Source organism: Aulostomus chinensis, chromosome 5 (assembly GCF_037954235.1).
Source record: "Aulostomus chinensis isolate RoL2024-O1b breed Wild chromosome 5, RoL_Achi_v1.0, whole genome shotgun sequence".
NCBI lineage: Eukaryota > Metazoa > Chordata > Actinopteri > Syngnathiformes > Aulostomidae > Aulostomus > Aulostomus chinensis.
The window spans coordinates 29,791,807-29,808,234 of NC_141324.1; the positions used below are offsets into that span (position 1 = coordinate 29,791,807).

Sequence of the window (16,428 nt, forward strand, 5' to 3'; positions counted from 1 at the left end):
CCTCCAGTGATTAGGCTCCACCCCGCCTTCGCTCGCCACAGACACTCCGAGCAGAAGGGAAATATTTGCCAGGGTTGATTCTTTCCCACCATTCAGAGTCTGTGCGGGTTGAACGCCTGGAGTAAAACCAGCAGTTTTACTCCAGGCGTTCATGGATGAGACACCATATGCAGTCTTAAGAAGTTCTGAAACTTTTAATTCTTATAACCACACATCCCAGATTGACTCTGGATGCAAACCTTAATTAATTAACTATACCTCTAAATTAGTAGAACTCTCTTTTTTAGATCATTTAAAGAACAGATAATTGAAAGGATTCCCCCCCCCCCCACTCTCACTCTCACCGGGACCAGAGTTCACTCAGCTACATCGCGCCGCGCTGAACAAGACTTGAAATCGACGATTGAACGTGCGGGAAAATCTTCACTCAAATAGTAAATAATCAACTTTATTGTCCTGGTGAAACAACGCAAGCGTCTTTATGACCACGAGCAAAGCACCCACCACGGGTCCAGATACACGGGCCTGACCTCCTGGTCCTGTCCTCACTTCAACCCTCCTACAATCTATGTGCCTTGTTGTGTTCCTATCCGATGCGGTCCAGTTCTAGTCCAGGAAGTCCTGATGGGTTCAGTGGTATTAATGCAGATCAGATCATTGCTAGCACGCGTCTCTCCACTGTTGGATGAAAATCAGATTTCATTTGCTTCATCACCAGAGACTCAGACATGATGACGGTGTCAGTGACACCAGGAGAATATTCTGAAGTCTCACCCTCCCATCGAGTCCCAGATCAGGTATGCGGACCTGATGGTTGCTGGGCTAGCCTGGATTAAACTGCTTGCTGACCCGCTAAATCTCTGTCCAATTAATCCACCACAGGGGTCTGCAGTCACCCGGGTCGAGGACCTTCTTCAGGCGAGGAGCCCGTCGCCTCCTCCCTGGGCGGGTCACTGTTGAGCCCCTCCCACGGGTCATTCCGCTAATCTAACTTTAACACACACTGAACCCAATTTCACACATTTGGACTCTTCCGTTCAGCTCATTTCATTATTCAGAGAAAGTTTCATATAATTGGAATTCTAAAATATAGCTTGAATTAATTTTGCAATATATGACTTTGGTTTTAAAACATGCATTTGAAGATAAAGTTTCTCCCTCAGCCGAGTCATTTCAGCAGAGCTGTAATTAGTTCGGCTGTCCTTTGTGACTGCGACACACAGCCCGACTGATTTAATGGACTGTTTTGAATGAATTTCGACTCTTTCACTTCCTATCTGCATGTTTACAGCAGCCCCGCTATCTTCACTCTCAATCAGTCTGACCTCACACAGGTGCAAAAAAAATCTAATTTATTTTTGATGGATTTTTTTGGGGGGGTCCACCTCGTTCGTTACCTTTGCTTGCTTTCAGTGGAATGTCTGTCATTAACGAAGCAGCGGCGCGTCATCTATGACTTTACCTTCATTAACAAACATGTTCCAGTAGAGTGTGAGATGGTGGGACAGTTCAGTACCTCCGATCAGAGCCGAGTCGGTCCGGATGGCATTGACTAGAGGTTGACCTGAACCCACTGACCCCGACTGGTCTACAGCAGAGAGACAGTAGGAGACAAGGAGACAGAAAAGGAAGCAGAAAGAAATGAAAATCCGAAGAACCAAGAGCTGACAGATGAAGAGGCGTTGCCAAGCAGGATGGCGGCGCCCACAGGCGCTGGGTCTCCATGACAGCAACAAGACCAGAGGAGAGACATGTCTGGAAACTCCCGTCTGTGGTCCAAACTGATTAGCTCATCAAGCACATCGTCATTAGTCACCTCAACAAGGTAGCCTATCAGCTCACTGTATGTAAGAAAAGAAAATGAGAAGCTGCTAATCATTGCATCACTTCCCCTGGAGCAGGCCCGCCCAGTCAGACTGCTGCCACATGGCTGCATTTATTGTGAAACTTAATGATTAGCTGCTTAAAGGAAGACCAACTGGGCGGATTAAATTCCACAACCATCCAGTGTTTTCATCCTGGGCCCAAAGGATCAATATGGACCAAAATAATTCCTATCGTTCCACTACAGCCAGAGCGCTACGGGCAAATACCAACAAACGGCCGTGATGCAGTGACATGGGGCAACTGTGGGAGTCACAGTCCGAGGATCATTCACGTATCGAGCGCTGAGCAGTTCACAAAGCCCTGGGTGGAAAGGAGCAGAGAGAAGACAGCCTCCTGACCCGCCCCTTGCTCCTAAATAAGTTTGTCCCAGTTTGTCACTGAAAGCCTCAGATTATTTTCATCATTCGCTTGACATTCGCATTTAGTCCACTGCAACTTTGAGGAACTGCTGGAAATGATGATTTGGGTGTCGACGAGGTCTTGGCTTGTCATGGCACCTGTATTTCTTTGAGCCAGATTAAACTGAAGCGGGGAAACGGAGGAGTTGGAGGTTGGTTGCACGTCAGTTACGGTTCTTTTGTGCATGTAGCTTTCACGCTAATCAAATGAACTGGACTTTGGTGTCAAGTGTACGCAGGACCAGGCCCGGGTCCCTAAAACCGACCACCAGCATGGACGGCACACTGTCAGTAGATTTTGCCTCACTGCTCGACATCGCTGTGCTGCAGATGTTCTTCAGACCAAAGGGACCATGTGACAACATCCATCGATGTCGGATCCTTGAAAGACATCACCAGACGCTGATAACGATCGGAGCAGCTCGCCGACAACAACAAGCTCTCTCTCTCTCTCAGACTCTCATGCAGGTGGCTGCCATGCTTGCTAAGCACAGACATTTTCTTTTGTATTTCCTATTAGCTTTTTTGACCAAAGCACGGATGAAAATAATCCATTAAGTTTTGTGTAAATTTTGGCAGCAAACTAATTTCCCTTTCAACACTATTAGAGACACCTTGAACTTTGAGAGCAAATAAGCTAATTTTACAAAATGCTGAACTTCTGATACGAATGCAGGACTTTTGACACTCATTTGTAGATTAATCCTCTCACAAGGACAGAAGCTGCACAGGTTAATTAAATGGAAACCTTGTTAAACTGTGCTGTCAAACAATGAAGGGTCCAGTTTGAAAAATACTCACACCACTGAGGCCCACCCTCACGCACTCCCGTCTCAGAGTGAGAACACATAAGGCCGCTTCATTATCACATTCAAGACCAGATCGATGACAGCCTGCTGGTGCAGCACAGACGGCTCCAACTCTAATCATTGCATCAACAAAAACAAACAAGAAGAATCCGACCTGTGTGCTGTGATGGAAGATATTAAAACCACAGGGCAGAAAATTGAACCCGGACAGTAAAATATGACATCCTCGTATCAAAACCCTATCAGGTTTTTGTTCCCATAATCTCTCTTACATTTAGATCCTAGTCTCTCCAGCCCACATCCACAGAACAAGCCCACTGTTTCTGAAATTGTTCCCCCCTTTAGGAACCCCAAACACATCGACTCTCTCTGCACCTGGAAATTGATCATCTTGTTCTTAATTAACTGCAGTACTTGTCCATCTTACCTGACAGGGTGTGTGTGTTCTCCGATGCGTAGTGATTGGCTGAGGCTGGAGAGCCGCAGTTGGACTGGACCAGTGGTCCGGTGATGACGACGGGGCCGGCGTCCCGGTGGAACAGAGCCGCTTTCAGAGGGGTGAGGGAGTTGAAGTGAACCACAGACAGACATCCGGTGAAACCGAGGGAGGCCAGTTGGGCCAAATCTGGATCCAGGTCATCAGAATCTGAAGTGCAAAAAAAAGAAAAGAACTAATAGCCTCTTTCCAAAATAAACAACTTCTGATTGTTAGCTAATTATATCTTGTCAGCTTAACCTGAAAAACTGCGTGGACATCAAAGTGGCTTTGTTCTCACTCTGGAAAGGGCCTGAGGTTGACAATTTTCTATCGTGGTGTTGTTAAATGTGTCTAAAACTAAAGATATTAAAATCAGTTTTAATATTCCTCTTCCTGTGTGAACCAGCGGTAGCAAACCTGCTAGCATTGGGCTAACAGAGAGCCATAAATATTCAGCTATTGTTCTCAACAACAAGCTTCAGGCGCGACAACTCTGGCACGATAATTTGGCCAGAAAGCTGACGTCTCAGACAGACAGATTGTTATCATCAGAACGGGGCAGCACGGTGGTGCAGTGGTCAGCACTGTCGCCTCACAGCAAGAAGGTTCCGGGTCCGAGTCCCGGCTCGGGCACGGGATCTTTCTGAGTGAGTCTCCATGTTCTCCCTGTTCCTGCTGGGTTCTCTCTGGTACTCCAGCTTCCTCCACAGTCCAAAGACATCAAGAGGGACCAGGTTAATCCAGACTCTAAATTGACCGTAGGCGTGGCTGGGAGAGCCAATGGTTGTCTGTCTCTATGTGTTGGCCCTGCCATGGACTGGTGACCTGTCCAGGGTGAACCCCGCCTCTCGCCCATAGCCGCTGGGATAGGCTCCACCCCCCACGACCCTTAACAGGAATAAGCGGAAGACAATGGATGGATGGATGGATCATCAGAACGCCGACTACATCATTACGGGCATTTATACTCCTGTGCTGGCGTGACTGTGTTGCAATGACAATGCTAAAATGCTAGTTGGCATTAGGCTAATTACAGTGACGATGAAGTCCTGCGTCCGTGATGTAATTTGTTGGTAGCGTAATGTTGGCTTTTCACTTTCAACAATTGCAATAACACTTAAAAAATATCAGTGTGGTGTTTGTTTAGAACCCTGCTGAGCAAAGTTTGAAAGTCTCATAAGTGTTTGATTGTTGGTGGAGGGAAGTCATGGCAATCCGTCAAAAAACCCGTCATCCTTGCAGTACTCTACTATATGACTACTGTACTTTGACAAACTCCTACAATTCTGCCTACTCAGGATGTAGTGGTCCATTAGGGTTTTGTGCACTTTGTATATTTTTAAGTTTTGTGTGTATCCGTGCTGCAGCTAATTTCCATGTACAGGGCAATAAAGACACTTGTGAGTTTAAAAGCCAATTTCCCAAAATGCTGAACCGTAACAACAAAAGCAGGAATCTGTCTCGAGACAGCGACACTCATTTGTAGATTAATCCAGTAACGAGGAAGGAAGGAGCCCAGGTTAATTAAATGGAAACCTTGAATGTCACAGAACGGCAGCAATATTTCGGAGGCGCTGTTCTCTAAATATGTGTAGGGACATGGTCTTATAGCACGATAAGGGACCAAGTTTAGAACCCAAAACCCGTTCGACGCCAGGTTCTTTAGTATGGAGTCACAGTGAATTCTCCAGTGATGGCGCGTCACCTCCTTTGTGAATCACAGACAGCTTCATTGACTGCTGCTCCTTTCCTTGTAATACTGATGTGCAAAAGTGGCAGTTTATTGATTTTAACGATTAGTACTCGCACATAACCTCATATACACCCATATTACAGTAGACAGATTATCAATGATTCAGCACTTTATCACTCCACAAGTCAGATGTGTACACTGGCGCCTGTCTGCTCATTTTATTGACTTAAATTCATTCATTATTCACCCCCACTCCTCCTCAACAGCAGCCGGGGAAGTCGACATCACCACTGTAACCAGCTGCATCAGTGTCTGCTCACATGACTGATAGGCGACGGCGCTTCTACCAGGACACATCTGCATGTTGATGAGATCGGCTGAATCAAGCAGCAGCAGCAGAGCGAGAGGCAACACGCGGCTACAGCACTTCACTCCATCACCCCCCCACCAACTCCTCCACCTCCCCCCCGCTGTATTCCTTCCAGGTCCATTAACTAGGCTGATGGATGACGGCACTGGCAGGATGCGACAGAATATCCACTTTCCTGCTGCTTTTCTGATTCTCATCTGGCAGATGGGAGGTGCGGTCACATGTTGACATGACGGGGTTAAGACACATGGAGCTGAGTAAGAACGTAAAGGGGAATCTGGAGAGGTTACGCCGCAAGCACAAACGCCTGGTTATTATCAAGAATGAAGTTGCAAGATTATTGACAGGCATGGGGAGGAAAGCAGGTACATTTCAATTTAGCAAACATCTAAAAGTGCCATTTCCTGCCATCTGCAGTCTTATCATGACAAATAATGCTGCTCTTTCACAATAAAGTTCAGTTTATGTTCCGCTGTATACTAAAACATTGTTTTTTCATTATGTTTTACACTTTCAGCAGTGACTGATGTTTCTCTAGAGTAATGCGATGAGAAAGGGAGAGGTATCCATCACTTTGTGTCTCTGCGTGTGTTTGGATGGCTCAATTAAAGGGAGGGAACGTGATTCAAGTCTGCTTCTGGGCTCGGCAGAGCTGTTTGTTTAGGACGGCTGTCTACGGCTCTCAGCAAGGACAACAAACTGGCCTAAATGGTCAAGATTTGAACTCAGAAAATGTTTGAATGTGATTATTTTCTACCACTAATCTTTTTTTTTTTCCGTTTCTATTCAAATTTTGTGGCTAAAATTATTCATATTTCATTTCATGAGCAAAACAAATCAGTGCTTTCAGGGTTCAAGTTTGTCAGCAGTGTTTCACTTGAGTAGCTAGCTAGTTTAGCTTAGCCTACTTTCACTGAAGAACAGTGAGTGTCGAGTAACCGAAGGGTTGCTGGTTCAGTCCTGGTTGGTACCTTCTGTGGCAGCATTCGTGGGAACGGAAGAATGAGGCAACACTGGGAAGCGTTTTGAGCGCTGCTGAGGTAGAACGACGATGAAAATCACCTGCCTGTCACCTGTCACTACAAACGTTCAGGTGAGGAAACAGCTTAGGTAGGAATTGGAAATGCAGTTTTCAATCATATACAGGGTCTGAATTTACCAGATAACATTTTCTGATTAAACTAATTAAGCTTGTGCAATATTGTTTGACAAAAAGAGGAAAAAAATGTTTGGATTTCATTTAAAATCTTTTTAATTACACAAATTGAAATTGTCATTACATGAATGAATCGTTAAACGACTAAGAGGTTCTCTGGAAGTACCAACCTGAGTAAAACCTCAAAATTCCAAGAACTGTTTTTCCATTTCAGTCTTAAAATCCTGGTCTTTCTGTGGTCATGTGACCCTGGTGACCAGCCTGTCCCTGACTGCTGTACTCGATGTCTTCTCAGAGGCCTGCAGACCCTCAGCACCTCATCTTATTAGCGGCTGATATCTGAGCCCGTCCGCGGTGGATCCGCTCAAAGAGAATATGAATAAGTCATGACAGAACCAATTACTGTATCACTCCACTCTGTTACAAGTCGCTCTCCAGGACTCACCACGAAGCAGCGGTTTAACCCTCCGACGGGGAGAGGAAAATCTCCTCAGGTGCTTCACAGTGAAGCGTCTTCACACTTCAACACCGACATTCCCTGCTTAGCAACCGCGCATTTTTTTTTCCTTCCTCGCTCTGTTACTACACAGGGTTGTTTACCGTACGTGATGTTCACAACACTCAAACCACCACACGGCAGGAACACCCAGGCTCATTTCTACAAGAATAAATCCAGTAAACAAGCAGCAATTCGTCTGTTTGGAGCCCTGCAGTTTTTATTTTTTTGAAATATTAGCAGCTTTTTCAACACATATCTTTCAGGATACCATTGAAAAGGTGTCAGGTGCAGCCAGGGCGATATTCAGATTTCCTTTTCTATTTGCCAGTTTCAGTTACTCAGGTCATCAGTTTCAGGTGGGAGGGCGGAGTCGAGTGAACGTCTACGAGTGTTTCACGAGAGTACGCACCAGCCGATCACAGCAGACGGGCTACAGGACAGAATCCAGCCGACCTCTTCCCTCTTTGTTGCTCTCTGGCACCAAAGCCACCGAAAAATTAGACCATGAAGCAGCCTCACTTGTCACCGGAGCTCCCTGCCATTGTGGTTTTGTTTTGGAATAATTTTCACGTTTGGTAAATGCGCCACTCACCTCTTCCGGACATTATTGCAACACATTTTCCTGTGACACTGCAAACAGCAGTATTACTGGATTCAAGTACTTCACCAGAACCTCCATCAGCGGGAGAGTGAGCAGACAATGACAGAATATTTCATTCTAGGGTGAATTATCCCTCTTAACTTCAAAATAGTCCACAAACGGATGGCATTTTTGGGGTGTCATCAGGTCGGTAAGTGACAGATTTAGCAGTTGTGACTTGATTCAGCTTCACAATATTCACAGTAACCCACTAAAGCTTCAGTCACTTGATCATGTGCTTTTTTTTTTTAAAGCAATTATACACAATATAGGCAACTTCAGTGGGAGGATTCACTTTCCTATTAGTTTGCCTCCGACTTCTCTTTTATACGATTTGCATAATATTTTCATCTCACACAGCTGCAGCTACATTTAGTTCTCCAAATATTCCCGAGCCGTGTAGGAGACGAGGCGGTGCGGCTCAGAGCTGCTGTAAAAACGAGTGTGAGTCTGATTGCTCCGTAGCTATAAAGGCTGGAATCTGCTTTTATTCCTCCACACTTACCGTGAACTCTGCCCATCACCAAAGACTTGATGCCGCCGAAGTCTCTGTCGGACGTCAGATTGAAGTCTTCTCTGGCATTTTGGTCGATCTGTAAGGAGGTAATTATTTAAAATTGATTTTAGCAAACCTTGTTTCCTGTTGCACCTTTAGATAGGATTTCTAGCAATGAGCCGACACAAAGGAAAAGGCTCATGGGGTGATGCTAGAACAAGTTCCATCGCTGCAGAGGACAAAGTTGCTCAGCAAATTTCATGGCAATTGTACCAGTGGGTTTTGAAATTATAGTCTGTGTGGTGTGAGTGGAGGCTGGGGCTGCACAACAATACAGTGCAAACAGCGCTCCGGCAGCTTGGCGTTTCCTGGCGGTGACAAGCTTGCTTTTCTTGGCTTTGTGGTATTTTGGTGCCCAGTGCAGCGTGTGAGAAGCTGTGCAAATAGGCTCATTCCAATGAGGCAGAGCAAAGTTGGTATTTTGTTGAAAACTTCAAACATCTCACAAACCCCTTTTGTGTTATGACACGGCCGAGTCAGATCAGCAGTACCGAGCAGTTTTGTGGTTTTATATAGATTTTTTTTTTTAATCTTTAAAATACTGGTCTTCATTGACTTCAGTTGTGAGGGAGATCCAAGCGACTCCTCTTACTGTTAAACTCCTGTAGTGTTTTGTTGACTTGGGAAAAAAACTAAACCTTTTGTTTTGGGTTTTGCACAGGACACATTAGCCTGCCAACACACACACACACACACACACACACTACAACATTATGATGGATCCATTTACGATGTGGGACGATTGATGCCATCATGTGAAAAACTGTATTTGTGAACCAAAGACAAAAAAAACAATCAACACCATCTGCCTGTACTGCGTGTTCCTGTTGAGAAACAGCAGACAACAATTGGTCTAAGATAATCTGACAAAAAAAAAAAACAACAACTCTCAAGTCTTTGCTTTTAATAAGATTGTTGTTAATCACGCAAGAATAACAAGTAGAGCGGGAAGGAAGCTCATTGAGGGCTTCCGAAAAAAAAACAAAAAGTTGAGAGGTTGAGAGCTAAACTATTTGATCTAAATCTGGCCGTGCAGCAGCAGAAAGATCTTGTTCCAGACTGACCTCCCCGCTATGAGGTACTAACAATGTAATGATTCAGTATGATGAGGAACTGATAAGCTGAGCGGCGCCTCATATTTCACTGTAGCATCTCCACTCGGTGAATCAGGTGGCTGCAAACGCACCGGGTCACCTTGCGTTCCATCCCGCGCTGCGGACGATTATAAACACATTCGTGCTATGGAGGCCTGGTTAGCGGCGGTTTACTCCATATATCACCTAAGGCTGCTGGAAACAAGATGAAGCGATTGGGTAGATCGAGATATGATGAAGATGCTTCATATATCTCTGACTCTTTAAATGTGCAGTTTGTCTCCGCTGCCCTGCTGCAGCTGAACTCAGGTCAGCAGCTGTTGGTGGCTGAACAAAGTGCTGACTGGGGATTTATTACAGAGATGAATATGACGGTTCCACAACACACTCGGAGGCGATGAACTGCTGGGCCTGGACTCTACATCTGTTCCAGTGCCATTCATTTATCAGGAAAGAATATAATGTGCGCCCTTGAGAAGTAGCGGATGTTTCTCATGCTTGGACTCTCTAAAGCAACTGAAGCGTGTGTTTTGTATTTTCTGGACAAAAGGGGAAAAAAACTGTCTGTACTAGAAAGTCAACAACATCTGTTTATGACTCAAATACTTAGAGCAACATTATAAATCAATTTTCAGCTTAAATTAACTGCTAATCATTGTGGTTATTATGTACTGACTTGTGATAAGGAGAATTGCGCCACATTAGCTCCACTAACAACGTGCTTTTGTCTGGAATGGGAAGGAGTTAATCAGCATTCTCTCCTGGGCAGCAGACGAGCCTATTTGTCGGTTCTGATCAACATCGATAGGAACGCAAAACCAAGGTGAACACCGTTCCAATCTCGGCCCCTCCTATGATGAGCTACCAGGACAGTTTAACGCCAGATGAACAGTTTTGAAGGCACCAGCGTCTCCTTTTTTACCACTTATAATAGCAGAAACTGTCACGGACAAGTACTTGCAAAGACTGGTGAGTGTCTTCATATTTAATTAGAACCGTGTGTGTGTGTGTGTGTGTGTGTGTGTGTGTTACCTGAACAGATACAGAGTCGGCCAGTCTCCTGATGCTAACGGTGTGTAGCTGTCCGTTAGCTAGGCTCCTCACTCTGCTCCGCAACACTTCGGCCTCTCTGCTGCTGTCCAACTTGTATCTCACCTCCAGCTCATCTTCACACAAACAATAAAGACGTCTTATGTATTTTTTCTAAAACAAAACCTATGTTTAACTAAAATTAATGACAAGCTACGTGGTTGGATACATCGACGTGTATTGAAGTAAGAAAATATTGCCCAAAAAAATAAACCCAACCTCCCTGTTGGTCATAACTGAGCCAAAAACACTTTACTCCGCTAATATTCAAGATGAAGGACATTTCAAGGACTTTTCCAACATTTTCAGGCTTATTTTGTTTATCAAAATCTTTTCTGTTCTGGGCATTATCATTTTTAAATTCAACAAATGTTCCAGACTCACCAAGGTTACAAACATTTTGAACTAATACGCAAGATTTCAGTCCCAAACAAAAGCATTTGAAGCATGTTTGGCGAAGCACAAATTTGGTTTATATCTGCTGTGATTCATCTAAACACTTTTTAATCCTTCGAAGATAAATCTGAATACTCTAAAGATGTGGATGTACTAAGATTTGACAATGAAGATAACACCGCTAATCTGATTGAATCCAACTCATTAAGTGTTACGTATTAATGGCAGATTGAACAAAAGCCCGGTCGTGTCTGAGGATAAGGAATACGGATTGTTCGAAAGTGGCTTTTTATAGCAGGTATTATGTGCACAATAACGCCTGCTTTTCCTACAAAGGTAGAGAGAATTAATTGTCTATTGTGAGAGGACCCTTGGCTACCTGCTGCTGCTCTGATAACAGTTCTTGAGAAGGGGCTTTAAGAGGTTGCGTTGGGGAGGAGGTGCAACTGCTGTGGGGTTTAAAACAAAATGAGCCATCTTAGGACAAACAAGAACAAGCTCTCAGGGATTTAATTGGACACTTCAGGACAAGTGCCTTTACCTGATGACTTCACGGTCAGCATGAAACCTTAATGCCTCGCTGTCCATCAGCGTTCTCCGAGCCATTAACACCAGGAAGAAAAAAAAATCAATTTACAGCTAATCTAGCTGCAAAGTGCCAGTTTTATTAGAGTCCCAAATGCTGAAAATGTAAATTTAAATTCAAAGTGCCTCCTTCTTCTCCTAAAAGCCGGGCATAATCATTGAATACAAAAGCTACTAGAACACATAAGCAAGTTTTCAGCTGTTTTATTCTGCAGTATTACATTAACAGACCACCCCCACAGTATCGCTCATCAGGTCTCCACCATAAGGCCGGAGAGCTTTTCTGTAGTCAGCCAGAGATAAAACATAATGGCTGGCCAAGGTGGACAGATTAAAAAGCAGTAGAGGCTGACGGCGTGAACCTGGGGAGAAGAAGGATCTCAGGGATCCGTATGGATCTGGTAAACCCGGGGAGCATAGCGGAGGAGGAGCCTATAAATAAATAAAAAAATTTGAGGGAAAAACGACACTTTCCAGACTACTTTAAGATGCGCAGACTGGTTCTTCGGATAAGTCGGTTTGGAGTTTATTTATTTAAACATGATTATTTAAACACATTTAGATAAAAAATGGAGTTGAACCTGCAGGGAAGTTGGGCTCCTGAGATGTGATTAAGCTGTAATATCGTAGTTTAAAAGTCCTCTATATTTTCCGCTAAAGGATGAAATATTAAATTTAAATAATCACGAAAATTTTCTGTCATTTTTGTATTGCAATTATCGATAGTATTTGTCATGTATGTTCTTGTATGCATGCTTGTATAGCTGTGTGTACATACCATGTAATATGTGAGTTGCAACTTGTATCGTTACGTTTGTACATGTTTGCCTCCTGGTGTTAGTCATATACATGGTTTGGTTTTATTTGTGTATTATGGAGTAATTCACCAACAAAAAGGGCAAAACTGAGAGGAGAAAACAACAAGGCAAAGTGAGGAGAGACACAGGAAAACTGTGGGAGTTGTGAAAGGTGAAAGATTGAGGAGGAGAGGAGGAGGAGCAGGAAACTCCACACGCCAGAGCATTAATCTTCCGTCGAACAACTACCAGCAAGAGGAACAAAACAGAGCAGGGAGCCGACAAAGAAGTTGAAGAGTCCACTTCAAGCCTCAACAGCCACAAACAAAGTCCCTCAAAGTGAAAGCCTTGTGAGCTTCCTCCTCACCGTGCTTGTTGATGAGCAGGGCCAGGTACTCCCTGTAGTAGGAGCTGACGTAGAGCAGCAGGGTGGGACTCTGGTTGGTCCTGAAGCTCAGCGAGACGTTCTCCCCCCTCAGGGTCGTGTCGGAGAAGATGGAGGACGGCAGGGCGCTGCTGTTCCTGCTCAGCTCGTAGGGCTCCTTGAAGGTGTAGCTGACGGAGGTTTCTGAGCTGAAGCTGGCCGACACCTCTGGAGGAGGAACACCGCGGATCAGACATGACGTTTCATTGAGGTGACGGAGCGTCAAACTGCATGTCAACACTTGGAGACCATTTTTTTCTTGGGTGATTGACTCAGCTTGTTAAAATACATGTTTAACACCATAAGCTCATTATCAGGTGAATCTAATTTCTGCATATTTCACTCGCCCCATATTATTACTTTTACTGCATACGATAAAAAAAAATACTCGATCAGGTGACCAGCTCACCCTCCTCCTCCTCTACCTGACTACAGTGCTCCTAAGTCTGCCTTGTTGTTGGACCTAGAGATGCAGTTCTCTCTCACAAGGGGCTCAGTAGCGCCATCTACTGCAGGTAGATGGCCAGAAAATGTAATTAGAGGCAAGACGGATCTAAGGTGACAGTGTAAAATTATCCCTCTATGCCGATACTGGCCCTTTATGCAGCCCCTAAGTTCATCCTCTGTCACAACAAGCCATTTGAGCTCGTTTCTCTTTCGCCTGCAGCTGCTATCAATCACCTTTCATCTGATTTCAGACAACAAGCTTTGATACCCCCCCCCCCCGTGTGCTACCTGACCACCAGCAACAGTATGATAAAGTCGGCAATTAGTTAGTGAGGAAGGTGCATCGAGCAACTAGCAGCTAAAGAGAGTTGGTGGAGACCAAAATATCTTTAGAGTTAATATTGGATACATTTGCCAAATAGACAAAAAGAAAAGCGCACTTTACTGCTAATGATCTTCTACTGGGCCTACAAATGGGAAGCAGTTACTCTGCTGTCAAGCGGCCAAAAACCCAACCGACCTTTTTCACCGCGGCCATTAACAGGTAAACTCGGGCGCTAATGGCATTCATAAAGGTTCTGTTCCATTTAGAGACGAGCCTTACAGCCATACTTCACCCAAAAAGTATATTGTGTACTCACAAATAGGTCTTGTGAGCTTACAAAGTCCTTTTTTCCCTCCTGCATTACCGCCTTGTGACTCCACAATGCAGAAAGAGACAGCCATGTATGTTTAGCTTGAGGCTAAATATGAGTTAAGACTGTTGGCTAACAACCGAAAAACTATCCAGCAATGTCTTTTTCCAAACTTTCAGACTAATTGTCTGGTATAATCCATTTGACTAAACAAAGAACTACAACAATCACAGTTGGGCGCTAACATAAAAGACGTGGACTAGCACGAGTGACTTGGTTCTGCTGAATGCGTCAGGTGGTCGCTAGTTTATGCTAGGACCCAACCAAAGGTGTTCTAGTTAGCTCGTTTTTAGCTGAGCTCCAGGTTACAGAGCTTAAAGAAGACGTGAATTATAGCGGACGATGTTATTGAGGGTTTGTACACTGACATTTCTTCGCAGTTCTGCTGCCATTATCTCCAAGCTGGATACACGTGGCTGGCTCTTTCTGCATTCTGGAGTCCCAGAGAAGTAACGCGGGAGGAACAAACACATCTGGGAGCTTTAGACAAGACTATTTGTGTGCACATGAATTGTTAACTTCCCTGTTATTAGTAGTCTTGTCAGAATGGCTGCAGATTTAATTACCAGCAAAACCACAGTCTGTCCCTCTGTGCAGGATGGACATGCGGGCGTACCTGTGTGACAGAAGACTCCGGTGTAGGCTGACAGGCTGCAGTCACAGTCGAAGCCGTTCTCTCTCTCCACACAGCGGCCGCGGTTCTGGCAGAGCGAGCCGTAGCTGCTGCAGTGACCCGGGCAGCCGGGCTGGACGCCCGGTGTGATCTTGGCCCTCTCCTCCAGGTCCAGGGTCACGCCGTTCAGCTGCAGAGAGCGAATACAACCCCGGAAGCCCTTCTGCCTGGACGCCGTGCCTCCTACAACACACAACCATCGCATGCATTTACAGGATGTAAATATTTGTCCAACCAAGAAGCATCAAGTGTTCCATAGCTGACTGTGTCCTCTTTGTCACAGGCTTCCTCTCATTTCTTTTTGTTCTGCATCGTATATTTGCTTCCCTCCCTTTCTCATTTCTCCTCCCAGTATCTGCAGAAGATCCTCACGCCGCCTCTGCTTCTCCAGAAGCTTGAAACTGTCAACACTTCTCTTGAAATAACACAATGAAAGAGCAGTGAGACGGCAGGCTGTGGGTGGAATCATTTTTGGGGACAGGACTTTCATCAGCTATCTGTCAGATAATGCCACGCTGGCTGCTGGCTGGTACCTGTACGTCTGTCAGCCCGTCCAGCACTCATTCTGCTATATGCTTATTTCTCAGTACTTCAACCACAAATGTCGATGTCCGACATGGTACACACTCGCTAAGAGGAAGCACAGCCAGTATTGTTTGCTTTGTTCAGGGATGACAACCTCATCTTTCTGTAGCAGATCATAGATTGAGCCTCTTATTGTGCTCAGAGAACAAACTTGGCAGCTCTTTGTTCTCCAAGTTTGAAGCTGACACACTTGCTGTGGTTCAGCAGCAGCAGAGCAGCAGCAGCTTTTTCCCAACCATAAATCACCGAGCGCTGTTAAACCCTCCTCTAGGCCTCCTCTCTCGGCTTTGATTGGATTAATTTAAATTAATGAGCCAGTATGGCAACACAAGATATGAAATTTCCTCTGACACAACAGGACCAGGAGTGATTTTCTGAAGCCCACTGAAAGCAAGCAGGTGTTAACATCGGGGTGCAGATTCTGGGACTCTTTGAATTAATCGTGTTTGATGGAGGTGACACGCCGACAGCCCTCATCTGGAGATCTTGTAATCTGGCTGGAACGAACCTCGTTCATTGTAGGTTCAATGAATAAATACAAATCCACACTTTTGTTTTTATTCCACCTCATTCTTCAGTTCCCTCCTTAAACAAGTCTTTAATTGCAGCCGTCTGTACGGTGTGAGCCTCATGGAATACTTGATTCTCTATGTACTAGATTGTGTTCAGGACACAGTCTAGTGAAGTGGGACACCCTGGACAGGTTTCCAGTCCCACTATCATCTGTGGGAGGAAGCCGTAGAACCTGCACAGAACCCAAGAAGGAACGAGGAGAACAGCTTCTTCAAACCTCATCCATTAGACACACATTGAAGGGAAAAAGCGTTCCTGCTGTCCAAGAATAACTTTCTTCCCACCATTGCGACTTCTATCGGTTCTATGTAGTGTGTATGTACATAGTACTCGTATCTTCTGTGGAGAAGTACATTATCATGTGAATATTTAATCACACTTGTTATGTGGAGATGAAAGAATACATCAAAGAATCCCAATACAGAGGAACTCCTCCTCTGACCGGAGGAACACCAGCGGGGCAGCAGCATTAGAGAACCCACCAGCTCAGTTTGTACTCCCAACATGAGAAGTGTGTACTGAGTAGTACTGTTTGTGTGTTGGAGCTTACGTGACTGCGCATACAAAGTAGTCCTGCCCTGATG

The 16,428-nt window shown here is 44.9% G+C and overlaps 1 protein-coding gene and 1 long non-coding RNA gene across 2 annotated transcripts in view; one reads left to right on the forward strand and one right to left on the reverse strand.

The window, feature by feature from the left end:
• The window catches only part of LOC147262115 (contactin-associated protein-like 4), a 91,695-nt gene that overhangs the window by 1,074 nt on the left and 74,193 nt on the right, over positions 1 to 16,428 (reverse strand). The window contains exons 18-23 of the mRNA XM_086204519.1: positions 14,630 to 14,869; positions 12,815 to 13,039; positions 10,613 to 10,746; positions 8,436 to 8,523; positions 3,522 to 3,740; positions 1,517 to 1,588 (exon numbers count right to left, since the gene is read on the reverse strand). Coding sequence (XP_086060645.1) covers positions 1,517 to 1,588; positions 3,522 to 3,740; positions 8,436 to 8,523; positions 10,613 to 10,746; positions 12,815 to 13,039; positions 14,630 to 14,869 — 978 coding nt within the window. The remainder of the gene's footprint in view (positions 1 to 1,516; positions 1,589 to 3,521; positions 3,741 to 8,435; positions 8,524 to 10,612; positions 10,747 to 12,814; positions 13,040 to 14,629; positions 14,870 to 16,428) is intronic.
• On the forward strand, positions 10,184 to 15,737 carry LOC147262116 (uncharacterized). Its single transcript, XR_015115967.1, has 3 exons — positions 10,184 to 10,549; positions 12,927 to 13,082; positions 14,611 to 15,737. It is a non-coding gene; the product is annotated as an uncharacterized LOC147262116 (long non-coding RNA).